This window comes from Cervus elaphus, chromosome 5 (genome assembly GCF_910594005.1).
Source record: "Cervus elaphus chromosome 5, mCerEla1.1, whole genome shotgun sequence".
In the NCBI taxonomy this organism is placed as follows: Eukaryota; Metazoa; Chordata; class Mammalia; order Artiodactyla; family Cervidae; genus Cervus; species Cervus elaphus.
Window position 1 is genome coordinate 121,314,657 of NC_057819.1, and position 14,326 is coordinate 121,328,982.

The window sequence follows — 14,326 nt, forward strand, 5'->3', positions numbered from 1 at the left end:
GAACCTGGGCAAATTATTTAACTACAGGACTGCTGTGGGGATGATAAAAATAAGAGGAATGCTTCCCAAACTGGAAGTTGGGGGGTGTTTTCTTTCGGGGTTATGACTTTTACTTTGTCTTTAATGGGTTCCTGTATTACTCAATTGTGGGATGGCCAGGTTTTCTTTTTTCCCAGACCAGGTTTGCTTCAATCACTATTATTTACCTATAAGATAGGGAGTCAACTTTCATGAGACCATTAAGGCTAAGGAGGGGGACTTCTCTAGTGGTCCAGTGGCTAAGACTCCATGCTTCCAATGCAGGGGGCCCAGGTTTGACCCCTCGTCAGGGAAATTGATCCCACATGCCACAACTAAAGATCCCGAGTGACGCAACCAAGACCCAGCATAGCCAAAATAAATAAATAAATATTTTTTAAAAAAAGTTAAAGAGGGTAACTAAGGGACTGAAAGACCCTTCCTCTTACTCTGTCTTTCCCAGCGATTCCCCACTCACTCGGTCGTTGAGATTCGGGGTTAGCGAATTACGTTTCAGAAGGAAACAAATATCTAGAGTGTTTTTTAAAGACAGACAATAGTGTCTGTACCTTCAGCTTTGCCTGAAGGAGCCAGCTTGGTGGGGCAGGAGAAGCACAATCTTTGGAATTCGAATCAAGGCTTCCTGAAACACTGGCAAGCTACTGAGACTTTCTGAGCCTCAGTTTCCCTATCTGTAAAATGGAAACAATATCTATTCTATATTGTAGTTATCACTAAAAGATATAGTTGAATAAAACAACTTAGCAAGGACTTTTCTTTTTCTCGAAAGTTAGTTCCTGTCCCTCTGAAGTCGGGTTTAGCAATTCGGTGAGAAATCTATTAAAACTTCTAAGGCCCAAGTTAATGAGCTGGTAATTGTATGTCTTTCTTTGGGTCCCTTAACAATAAAAGATGAAGACAAGCAACTTAATAGCACCTATTCTTTCCTGGATATTTTTGGAGCAGAAGCTGAACAGTTGTACTTGGAGTCTGCAAAAAAATTAGAAGTGGAGGAGGCAATCACTGGGTCAGGTCTTATTTCTCAAGGGAGAAAAATACCACTTCCATCTTCCCAGTCATAGCTCCAGATTCTTACAGCTAGTTGGGAAATGGCTTGGGCAAGACCTAGCCAGAGGATCTGATGGACACTGACCATGGTTTTTAATGAAAGAGAATAAATTTGGGTGATCCGAAGACGGACCCCAACTCAGAAGCAACTTAGGAGAAAACTGCACAAATGTATATTATAAAAACACTATTGGCTGGCAAGGAAGGCATTGAGTAAGACTCTACAGATGACAGATGGGATCAGATTCTCAGCAGATGGAATGAAATTCAAAGGTACTGACCCCTCCCTCGGTAGGGGAGTGGGCAGTCTTCCAGGCTTACGTTGCTGTTTCCTTTTGTCTCTACAAAATTAAGTAACAATAAAATGCTTTTAAAATGTGAACATGGTAAATGCATCTCTTCTAGGCAGAAATTCCTTACCTTGAATGGATAATGGATGTGACAACGTACTGGTTCCCTCGGTCCCTGGGTGAGAAGACTGGGCTTCCTGACCCTTCGGGTGGTCCTCTGTGATGAGGAGCTCCCCGACATGCCAGTCAAAACTGATCATTTCCTATGTGCATCATGCCATGAAAAAGGTTGGGATGCTCTGTTCAGAAGGTTTCTTCCCCCCTAAACATGGTGCATTTATTCTTGTTTCCCATCTTACTGCATCTGGTTAGGCAGGTCGAGACAGTTCTAGGTATCTACATTTTTTGGAAGCTTCTAAGGGGATTCTAATCTGATTTGGGAACTCTGCTTTAAGGGTCAAGAAGTTCTGGTGTTTTAATAAGACAAAAAAATAGCAGGGGCTGATGTAGGTGACCCAAGTTCTGAGCAAGGTGTGGACTTAATGTCTGCTTTCTTGAAAGTACACAGGGAGGTTCTCCATGAGATGGGACTGAAGAAGAACTTGCTTGCATCTGTTCACTTTTGGTTGAAAGCCTTGGGCCCTTTGGACCCTGCTTCCTTCTTTTAAAGTCTTAACTCTTATTCTTCTAAAATACACTTGGGGACTTCCCTGGTGGTTCAGTGGTTAAGAATCCACCTGCCAATGCAGGGGCTATGGGTTTGATCTCTGGTCCAGGAAGATTCCACATGCTGCAACTACTGAAGGCTTCACACCCTAGAGTCCATGCTCTGCAACAAGCGAAGCCACCACAATGAGAAGCCCACGCACTGCAACTAGAGAGAGTAGCCCCTGCTCGCTGCAACTAGAGAAAGCTCATGTGCAGCAACAAAGACCCAGTGCAGCCATAATTAATTAATTAAAAAGTCTCAGCTGTACAAATGGCTCTATTTTCTGAAGGATCTTGCTGTACCTGCAGCAAACTCTGTCATCTTGTGAACTGGAGTGACTGACATCAGCTCTCTGCTTCTTTTCTCCATTCATGCCAACAGGTAAAAAGCAACATGCAAACTGATGTCCACAGCCCAACTCATGGCAGCCACTTTCCAAAGACACTTGGTTTCTGCTGAGCAACCACACCAGCAACACATCTGCAGATCTCAGTGCCGGCGTCAAAGCAGGGAGAAGGGAACATTTATTAAATGCTAACTATGTGCCAGGGCTGGGCTTTCACATCATCTCACTGCATCTCATCTCATGTCTCCATTCATCCACTCATTTGAATCGAAGAAGAGATTCAAAATGGTCAATCAGTGGTGCTGATGAAGCCAGCACCACTGTGATGGCTGTGATCACCTGGGAGGCCTCCTTAAGTGCATACCCACTGATACAACAATTTCACTTTTAGAAAGTATTCTACAGAAATACTAAAACTATACCAAAAAAATATAGCATGAGAATGTTGCTGCAGTACTGTAACAGTGAAAGAGTGGAAACACTCTAAATGTCCATCAAACAGGCACATTATACAGTTGTTACAAAGCCTGCCAGAGAGATGTGTGCTGCCCCAGAAAGACAGTAAGCTTATATCAATGAGAAAATGAATGTTGCAAAGTTGCATCCTATGAGCTCAATTTTATAAAATAGTGTTATGTATGTGTTATGTTTAAGTATGAACACCACAAATACCGACTTCAACAACATTTAACTCTGTGATTAGGTATCACAGGACATTTGTTTTTTTGATGTTACACATTTATGTCATGTTGGGCTTTTTTTTTTGGCTGCACGCTGCAACTTGTGGGATTTTAGTTCCCCGACTAGGGATCAAACCTATGCCCCCTGCATTGGAAGCATGGAGTCTTAACTGGACTGTCAAGGAAATCCTGGATTTTTTTTTTTTTTTTAAACAAGGATCACGCATTATTTTGTGAACAGATAAAACAATAAAAGTAGACATTGTTTAAAGGCCCAGTTCAGATTTCATTACTCCTATAAAGTTCCCCCTGACCACTTCTGTTTATGGGGTTGCCCCCTTCTTGATTCACGTGGTGATGGTAGAGCAGAGGAATTTTGGGGGAGTGAATCCCACATGGTGAGAAGGCCTTTCTCCTGCTGCCTCAGGCTAGGCTATCATTTAGCCTATGCCGTCAGCCTTTATCTTCCCAACCAGATCACGGGCTTCTCAAAGGTGAGGGTGTCCACTTTTCATTGATTGTGTCAACACCCAAGGTCTCACACTGCGTCTTCACAGAGGATATGTTCTCGAAGATCACGGGAATGGCAGACTTCTCTGCAGCCTTGCTGGGACCAAGTCTTCCTGGCTAAGGTGATGGGATCGCCAATCCCACACACAAAGCGAGTCACTCAAATATCATCGAAGCCTCCCACTGGGTGGGATACCCATTGCTTTTCCAGTGCCATCCACCTGGATTAATGAACAGGACGTCATCCAACTTGCAAAGGGGACTGGCGGGCGGGGAGAAGGAAAGGCAGCTGCCTAGGAGATGACTCACGCCGTCCTGCAGGATCAGGAGGGTCTTTGTAAAGACAGTCTGGTCACCATATTGTTCTCCTCCTGGGACCCCTGGAGGCACTTGTGTTGTTACCCAGGCTTTGGAGGAAGCAGGTTAAAAGAAGCTCCACTGAAGAATGTTCTTCTTCCCAGGGCTTTCCTTCTCATCTACTGCTCCGGCCACTTTCAGAGGCCTCCACAAGCTTCCGTCTCTAATGGAACTGGCCTCATGGAGACCCTGTGACGCAGCAGCTCTGGGGGACCCTTACCCTGACCGTCGTCTTGCAGACTTCCTGCCTCAGCTTTGGTGGCTGTCACCAGGGAGCACTTTGGCAGCAGGGGCTTCGCCCCACACCAGCAAACCAGTTCTTATTCTCCTAGAGGCACCCAGCACTGGTAAATTGGAGCCCATCACCAAACAGCTGCATTATATTCTCAGAAAGAAACAGATGGATGGAGGGAAAAGGGAAAAAAATGACAATAACAACACAACAACATGAACTGCACCATGCACCCCAGTGGGAGGCAGCTGTGTTAAATCTGGCCATTTGAAGATAATTGAAAATTCTGACCACCCTCACCCGCCAAGATATAGACTGACATGAAAGTATTTTTAATTTGAGGGAGTAGGTATTCGAAAGAAGCACTTTGTACTGAAGGGTACAGCTATGTATGACAATATTTGCTCATTTCATCTCTTCATTCCCTTTCTGGGGGCCCGTTGTACTCAGCAAAAGGCATTTAATCTCTCACCCTTGACAGTTATTGGAAAAGTTAGACACATCTCTGTTCCCTTCTCTCTCCCTTAAGAGACAATCCAGCAGATATTTACATCGGTGAGACCAATGAACTGGCTTCCAAGGATTTCTTAGTTCAGAAAAACTCTAACCCTGGGGCCTGGAGGCTGAGTTCTAAAGAGTCCCCCAGTTAACCAACTCAAAGGGAAAGCTCTAAATCAAATCCTGCCTAAGACCTCCTGTACCCTCCTACCTCCAATTATATCAGGGCTACTTGCTTCTCAGACAGTCTCACATTCTCCTTCACTGATACCCAAGTTTAAGACACTGTGAATTTCTTTAATTTCTCCATTAGAATTATTGTGCTCTTTATAACTGGTAAAATGGAGACTTCTTTTACATCTTCCAAAAGGAAGGAGAGATTTCCTTTTTCTATTTAAAAAAAGAAGATCAAGTTCAAATGGTGGTGGAGACTGGTGAGATTATGGCCTTTGTAGCCCCAGAGCCTAGCACAGAGCCTGGCACACGTAAGCACTTAATAAATGCAAATGAGGGACTTCCCTGATGGTCCAGTGGTTAGGACTCTGTGTTCCCAATGCAGGGGGCTTGGATTTGACCTCTGGTGGGGGAAAACTAAGATTCCTGCATGCCATGGGACAAGGCCAAAAAAATAAAAAATAAAACCAAATCAAACTAAAAATGACTGCAGTGAATCGAGGAGAAAGAGGGTTGGACTTGAGCCAACACAAAAGCCTCTGAGTCAGAGCTCCCTAAGCCTGACTTTTGGAGATTGTCTAGGCTCGACCAATCCTGGAGGCTGGGTGTCGAGATTTGCTCCCTCATCCCAAATGGCCAGCTCAGCTTGGCAGGTGTGGGCTCACTGCCCGTGTCCTCTGAGCGCGTGCTATGACTTATCGTCTCCAGTTCCTCCTTCCTGGGCTGGGATCTTCACCTTGAAATCTTGGCAGAGCATCAAAGGGATGGACATCTTGGCAGAGGAAAGAACCCACGTGTCAACCACATAACAAGTACAACCTGCTCAGATGTTGGCTTCACTTCGTCTTTGCTGCTTGGGTGGTGTGTAAATGACCTGATCCAGAGAGTTATGATTCTGATGGGCTCAGGGCCTTGGCGGGGCTGCGTGGAGACTCATGGAGATGCCCTCTGTGCCTGAGAAGCCACACTGATTTTTTAACAATGCAGTGCTGCCCTGCAAAGTCCTGCTACATGTAGGAGAGCAAAAAACTTGAGATTGAGAGGCTCTTGGGAGCTGCGGCTCAGGCCCCTGATGTGACTGGAAACAGTGGCAAAATGATAATAAAGACGGTGCTGGGCTGGGCTCTCAGCAGATTCTGAGCCTTGAGTCCTGCTAAAACTCTGGTTAGTGGGGGCTCTTATGCCACCAGACAGAGGGCACCCCGCGGAAAATTTCTAGCTCCTGTCACCTTAATGAGAGAGGCATCCTTGCCTCTCATGTGGTTTGGAGGTTTCCAGGGACAAATGGAAAAAGAAAAGAAAATAATTCAACCCCCTGCTTAGTCCTGGGTGGCAGTGTGTGTGTGTGTGTGTGTGTGTGTGTGTGTGTGAGAGACAGAAAGAGACACACACAGGAGCTGAGTGGTGACCCAGATAACCCTGGTCTGAATGGATAAACCTCAAAAATCTCAGAACAGATTGAGTCCACCAGCATTTCAGCCTTCTCTGCAGAAAATGTGTTTCCTATTTATGATGCTGACACAGTCAACTTAGAAAGATGGATTGGAAGAAAAAGCTCATAAAGCTGTAGACCTCAGATTAATATATATATATATATATATATATGGAACTGATGCACAACTGTTAGCTTAATGGCTACAAATGCATTTGCTTTGATAGCACTCGTTCTGAGACTGTCACTGCTAGAAGAAAAAAAATAAAGCCCATGGCTTTCACTCATTCATTCAACAACTGTTCTGTGAGCAGCTGCTATGTGCCAGTGCTATCCTATCTCCTGGGGTATGGAGATAAAGAAGACAGCCCTTGTTTTTGTGGAGCTAGTATAATCTAGAAACCACAGACCAAAACTCTTGCTCCAGGGGGTAGGGAGTGGGGTGCCCAGGAAGCCCACAGAGTAGAAGTTGCGTTTGACGGAACTCTAAACGCTAATGACTAGAAGCTTTCCAATTCAGAGGCACAGAGATGGTGAGGGTCAGAAAGGGGAGAAGGCAGAGAACCATACTAAGGGATTGAGCTTTTAAGCAGAAATGACAAGGTCTGATTTCATTTTAGAAAGAAACTCTTGTGGCAGGGAGAAGGATGTTAATTATTTACAGTGTACAGAGGAGAAATTTGTTTGGAAATGACTTCTAAACTGGTTGTTTCCCTCATTCTCAGTTCAGTTCAGTTGCTCAGTCGTGTCTGATTCTTTGCGACCCCATGGACTGCAGCACGTCAGGCTTCCCTGTCCATCACCAACTCCCCGAACTTGCTCAAACTCATGTCTATTGAGTCGGTGATGCCATCCAACCACCTCATCCCTGTCGTCCCCTTCTCCTCCTGCCTTCAATCTTTCCCAGCATCAGGGTCTATTTCCAATCAGTCAGTTCTTCACATCAGGTGGCCAAAGTATTGGAGTTTCAGCTTTAGCATCAGTACTTCCAATGAATATTCAGCACTGATTTCCTTTAGGATTGACTGGTATGATCTCCTTGCAGTCCAAGGGACTTTCAAGAGTCTTCTCCAGCATCACAGTTCAAAAGCATCAATTCTTCAGTGCTCAGCTTTCCTTATAGTCCCACTCTCACATCCATACATGACTACTGGAAAAACCATAGCTTTGACTAGATGGACCTTTGTCAGCAAAGTAATGTCTTTGCTTTTTAGTATGCTGTCTAGGTTGGTCACAGCTTTTCATCCAAGGAGAAAGCATCTTTTAATTTCATGGCTGCAGTCACCATCTGCAGTTATTTTGGAGCCCAAGAAAATAAAGTCTGTCACTGTTTCCACTGTTTCCCCATCTGTTTGCCAGAAGTGATGGGACCAGATGCCATGATCTTAGTTTTCTGAATGCTGAGTTTTAAGCCAACTTTCACTTTCACCAAGAAGCTCTTTAGTTCTTCTTCGTTTTCTGCCATAAGGGTGGTGTCATCTGCATATCTGAGGTTATTGATATTTCTCCCCGCAATCTTGATTCCAGCTTGTGCTTCATCCAGCCTGGCATTTCACATGATGCATTCTGCATAGAAGTGAAGTAAGTACGGTGACAATATACAGCCTTGATGTACTCCTTTTCCTATTTGGAACCAGTCTATTGTTGCATGTCCAGTTCTAACTGTTGCTTCCTGACGTGCATACAGATTTCTCAGGAGGCAGGTAAGGTGGTCTGGTATTCCCATCTCTTGAAGAATTTTCCACAGTTTGCTGTGATCCACACAGTCCAAGGCTTGGCACAGTCAATAAAGAAGAAATAGATGTTTTTCTGGAACTCTCTTGTTTTTTCGATGATCCAATGGATGTTGGCAATTTAATCTCTGGTTCCTTTGCCTTTTCTAAATCCAGCTTGAACATCTGGAAGTTCTTGGTTCATGTACTGTTAAAGCCTCGCTTGGAGAATTTGGAGTATTACTTTGCTAGCATGTGAGATGAGTGCAATTGTGCGGTAGTTTGAGCATTCTTTGGCATTGCCTTTTATTGGGATTGGAATGAAAACTGACCTTTTCCAGTCCTGTGGCCACTGCTGAGTTTTCCAAATTTGCTGGCATATTGAGTGCATCACTTTCACAGCATCATCTTTTAGGATCTGAAATAGCTCAAATGGAATTCCACTGGTTTTGTTCATCGTGATGCTTCCTAAGGCCAACTTGACTTCGCATTCCAGGATGTCTGGCTCTACGTGAGTGATCATACCACTGTGGTTATCTGGGTCATGAAGATCTTTTTTGTATAGTTCTTCTGTGTTTTCTTGCCACTTCTTAATATCTCCTGCTTCTGTTACGTCCATGGCATTTCTGTCTTTTATTGTGTCCATCTTTGCATGAAGTGTTCCCTTGGTATCTCCAGCCCTTATTCTCAGTCCCTGGCTAATGACACACAACCCAAACAGCCTTGGAAACTCACTCTCTCCCTTCTGGTGGGTTCATACTGCAATCTGGATTCTGAAAGTTGACTGATGGTGGGTTTGGGTCACAAGGGAATCCCACGGAACACACTTTTCCTATGGTTTTATTGCGATTCCCAATTATGCTCTTTCCTTTGTGGTCTAACTGCCAGAGACAGTGAGAAAAAATTCTACATGTAATGTAGGCTGGTGATCGTCTGGAAAGCAGTGCTTGACAGAATGTGCAGGGCTAAGCCTTCTGGGGCCCCTTTCTCCCACATCCATTAAGTAACCCTAAGATTCCAGGACAGGCAGGGATGGCTCTGGGTGTGAGAGCAAAATCCAGACCGCCAATGAATGAAATCCAATTCATCTCCAATGACATTTACTTTCAGGGCAGGATTTTCCAGCCTTGGCATGCTGACATGTGAGGATTGGGATGCTCTGGTGGCTCAGAGGTAAAGAATCTGATTGCCTGCAGTGCAGGAGACTCGGCTTCGATCCTTGGGTTGGGAGGATCCTCTGGAGAAGGAAACGGCAACGAGTATTCTTGCCTGGAAAATTCCAGGGACAGAGGAGCCTGGTGGGCTACAGACCATGGGGTCAGAAAAGAGTCGGACACAACTTAGTGACTAAACAACAACCCTTGTTGTGGGGGCTGTCCTGTGTATTCCAGAATGTGGTTATGGTTGGCAGCACTCCCAAGCTGTGACAACCAGAAACGTCTCCAGACATCGCGAGCATCCTCGTGGGGTAAGGACGCTCTCAGTTGAGAGGCACTGCTCTTGGAGACAGTTTTCCATTATCTCATTGGATTTCTCAGCAGCACTAAGCATAACCATTCGCTCTCTTCTCTCGAAACTTGCATCCCTTGGTACTCTCTTCTTGTTTCCCTTCTAATTCTCTATTTCTTTGCAGATTCCTGGGGCCTTGCCATCCTCTCCCTGATCTCCAACTACTGTCCTAAATGTGATACTAGGACCTGAACTCCCTTCCCATTATACTTTATGCTTGTTCACCCTCATTCATCCTCAGGACTTTAAATTCTTCTCTTTCCAAAATACTCCCCAATTTGTCTCCAGCCCAGATCTCTTATCTAAGCTCCAGACTCATTTCTGTTTGTTCTAGATGTCTCACTGGCATCACAAAATCCATCTGTCTTTCTCCAAAATCCATTCCTTTTCTTCTCTCACCCCCATCTATCTGTTGTCCACGCAGTAAACCTTAGGGTCATCCTGACTCTTCCTTTTCTCTTATCTTCACACCCAGTTTATGACCGATCCCTGTCAACTCTATCTTCAGTAGATACCTCAGAACCCTCTGTTCCCAGCCCTCCAGCTCAAGTTACCATATAACCTAAATAACACAGTAGATAATTCCGATGACCTCAGTGGTTTCCTGACTTCCACTCTGCTCCTGGACAGTCCATTCTCCACCCAGAGCAAACTTTTAAAAGCATAAATCAGAGCACATGATGCCCCAGCTTTAATTTCTTCAGAGGCATTCCACTGCAGGTGAATAAAATCTAAGCATCTTGACGTGGCCTCATCATCTTTCCCAACCTCCCTGCCTGCCATTCTTCCTTCTGTTGCTGCCGCCACACTGGTCTCTTTTGCTTCCGCACAGGTGTCACCGTGGGACTCCCATGCAAGATGCTGTCACCTCCACCTGGAGCACTGACCCCAGCTCTTTCCCTCCTGCGGGTCATGTCTTCCCGAGCATCTTTCCTGATCCCATCCTCTTATGGTCAGTTTCCTTATCATGGTCTCTCCCTGCAAACTTCCTTAACTCCACATGTTTATTATGGGATTAGCTCTTTATTGCCTGGCTCCCGTGCTAGACTGGAAGTGTTGTAAGGGAAGAGACCCTCTGTGTCTCTTCTGTTCATTGCCATGTCCCCATCTAAATATTGTCTGTGACACGCAGTGAGTACTCAGTACATATTTACTGGATGAGTGACTATTCCCCTATCATTTCCTTGGTCAAACTGTATCTTGAAAAGAATACTTTATGGCCCGGGAAAATGAATGACAGTGAAGCATGAAAAAAGTGTTCCTCGAGTATCTGTGTCAGTGAGGAAAAGCTTGCCGGTGGTGGTTCTTGGGAGCACAAAGCTCAGGGAGATGAGTCAGGCACTGGCTGACAGAAATGAGTCTTGTTGATTTTGTCATTAGTATTCTGTATCTGTGCTAAGACTTTCCACTGAATCAGGGGATCCCTGATGCCAGGCAGGACCACACTGAAGCCATCTAAGAGGAAGAGCTGAAATCAGTTCAGAGTGTTCTGGCAACACTGCCTTTCTAGAAGGCTTGAGCTACCAAAGGGACCAGGATGTTCAGGTAAGACAACAGTCCCCCAGGCTCAAGGAGCCACAGAGGCGGCAAGGCAACAGCTTCACCCAGTGCGCTGCATGACGCTTTCCCCATCACTGAAGCCCCGTGGCCTTGAGATGAAAACCACCTTGGTGGCCTTGAGATGAAACCACAGAAAAGTAAGACAAGGGGAGGCCAGATTTCTCTTCTTGAGCAGGTCCACAGTTATGCAGAGGGCATTTTGCTTTGTTTTTCTGAAAATTCATGAGTGTGGCTGGCTGCAGAGTATAATGTAAATGGATAACATTCAAAGGCTCAGCCTTTGAGTCCCACCAAGAGTCATTCCCATCAGCCTCTCCCAAGATTTGAAGGGACAGCAGCTGCAGAGCACATGCCTGCAATTAAGCAGCTAAGCACTCGCTGAGACTGGGTTAGACTCTGACAGCCAAATGGATCCCAAAAGGTGGAGGCAAAAAACATCTGAACCACACTTAGGGCCCAGCGTGCGTCACGGTGGAATTCATTCTTACCGGGTTTATTTATTACATCTTAAATCAGCCTTAATGAAGCCGAGGAAAGAGTTTCAAGGTCCATGTGTTACCGCTCAAGGACGAGAAGAGGGCCATGAGTCCAAACATACTGTGATTGGCTGCATGTTGCTAAACAACAAAAATAGCCCAGCATCTGTTGTTGCAGGGCTGGGACGTTATTTACAAGGGGGTCACCCAAGTTCCATCAGCAGCCATTAATAAAATACTAACAGGCCCTAAGTGGTGACTTACACTAACAGGATAAAAGTTTGCACTGAGGCAAACAGTGGATTCTGGTAGGTTGAAATCATACGGAAAGGTATTTTCTTAAATTTATTCTCAGTCAAGATAAAAAAAAGGAGAGGGCTTCATGAAGGCCCTTTCAGTTTTGAGACAAAGTTTCTGTGCAGAGACAAGCTGCCCAAGTTTCAATATTCACTCACGGAGGACTCATTGAGCCTTTTCTTTGTGTTAGACCCCAAAGATAGAAATAAAACACAGCCCCTGCAGAGGAGGAGACAGGCTGGCCCCAGGCCTGGCCAAACAGGAAGCCAGAGGTGGCCACTGTGTTTTATAGGCCAGTTATCAGTTGTGTGGTTCAGCCTTGCGAGTTACTTTGCTGCCCAGAATGATGGCAGAGCTGGGGAGACAGAAGACTACACTGAAAGTGAGTGGCAGCTGGGGTTAATGGTGGGCCCCAAGAAGTAGGAACTCCACTCTGAGTCTCAAAGTAAAGAATTCAGTAAGATGTAACAGTAAATTGAATCAACACAAAGACAGATGGATGTGTCCTGGGTCAGGGTGGACTTAATAAAGGTTTGCTGAAAGAATAACTCTCTTCCACATGACACCCCGTCTATTGCTCACCTCAGATTCTTTGTAGTAACGTTCTGGAATTTCATCACAGGCAATATCGATAAAGCAAACTTCTCTCTCCAGGTCTTTGGCTTCATTGTCAAAAATCTGAAAGAGCAGAGCAACAAATCAAAGGTTAGTGACGGTAGGTGAGATCCTCAAGGTGCCCGCAAGTTGGCCCAATGGTGCGTGAGGCAGAATAACTCCCCACAGAGCATCTTCACATGGCTCAGTGCCCCTGGTGAGAGCTTTCCGCTGCCTCAGAATGTGCAAGAATCATGAGAAGCTTTTATTCATCGCTTACATTTTGTCACATCAGAGGCAGGTGTGGCATCAATCACCGCTTGGTGAGGGGAAGAAGATAAAACAAGCTGTTTTTAGAAGTTCAAGAGTGAAGAAATAAATCTCTTCCAAAAAGGAAGTCTGCTGATTTTTGGCAGTTAATCTAAACAGGGAGAGGGAAGAGGCTAAAAAGGTTCTGGGTAGATAGGAGACAAAAAGCAGTAATACAGCCTGAGATTTAGAGAAGAAAAATAAGGTTTTTTTTTTCATTAAAGTGTTTACATATATTTAATTTTGGAAATAACATACACTCATTGCAGAAAATACAGATAAACAAAAAGAAGAAAATATAGACTGTCCACAATCCCATTACCCAGTGTATTATTCCTGATCATTTAAAAGCACGATTTCTTTGGTACACATAGGGGTATGAAGGTGGAGCTTAAAAAAGTACTGAGATGGCTTTTTGTCAATCTAGGCTTGGTTCTACAGGCCCAGAATGCCCAACACTTGCAAAGAAATATGTAAGAGAACCACGTATATAGATATACACTCTGGTGGGAAGACTAAGTTCTTCTACTTTTCCCCACTGCCATTTTTTTTCTGACCTTACAGGGATATCTTCTCATCATTTCTGAAGGATAGTAAAAAGACTAAGTTCACAAATCACTTCATCCTTGGAGAAAGTCTTAATTGTATCCCTATCTCACTGTTTAGCTAATTCCTACAAGGGAATCATCTGCTAACATTGATTAAATCTGACTCGCCAGAAGAGAACGAAATATTTTGGAAGAAGAGGGTGGTTGATGCCTAAGAACATTGTCTTGACATAAATTTGGAGCCTATTAATAACATGTTCTCCCCCAGGATAGCATCTGGAGGGCTCTTTAAAGTTGAAACTGCTAGTCCTTTCCAAATGCTTTCTGAATAATATTTGTGCTGGTAATTATCTGGCCAGGCTGCTGTTTGCTCTGTCACCAATTTCCTTCTATAATGGTTAGATATTGGACTCTTCAGATCTGTTCAAAGAGATTGACTCTCCGGTCTGAACTGAGGAGGCCACTGTATTTTCCTTAAAGGCAGAGGAAGACTGGTTCCTGGATCAGCTCTGATTCCGACCATGGCCAGGTGAATTCAAGTGCTAGGAGACACTCCCAAAGTGTTTGGGAGGGAGAGGTGGATTGCTTTGAAATGAAATGGAGAGATGGTGGGAAAATAAGTTCGAGTGGAGACATGAAACACAAAATGAAACACCGGGTCTCAGGGTGTTTGTGTGTTTCACTCTCTCTTTTCGCTTGAGTCTCTTTTAACTGTGTGCGAGAGAAGACATGTGCCTCATTAAGAAAACAAAACAGAACGCAACACCCCAGAGGCAAATGAGCTGCTAGAGAGTAAATTACAAGAGAAGTTAGAGAGCTTTGACATTTATTGGTGGTAAAATTTATGGGACTGAAAGAAAGGGAAATGAACAGGGGTTAAGGGAGTTATTGACAGATTAGGTGGCTTTTCCTAATTTAATTCACATAGTTTTGGATCACCCATTATTACATTATTGGCCTTCTGCTCCAAATTCACCCTTCAGTCTCTGCTCTAACAGACCAGACCC

At 44.6% G+C, this 14,326-nt stretch overlaps 1 protein-coding gene across 5 annotated transcripts in view; it reads right to left on the reverse strand.

The window, feature by feature from the left end:
- The window catches only part of PITPNC1 (phosphatidylinositol transfer protein cytoplasmic 1), a 253,667-nt gene that overhangs the window by 31,951 nt on the left and 207,390 nt on the right, over positions 1-14,326 (reverse strand). For all 5 annotated transcript variants that reach the window (XM_043905090.1, XM_043905086.1, XM_043905091.1 and 2 more), the window contains exon 6: positions 12,451-12,546. In XM_043905090.1, coding sequence (XP_043761025.1) covers positions 12,451-12,546 — 96 coding nt within the window. The remainder of the gene's footprint in view (positions 1-12,450; positions 12,547-14,326) is intronic.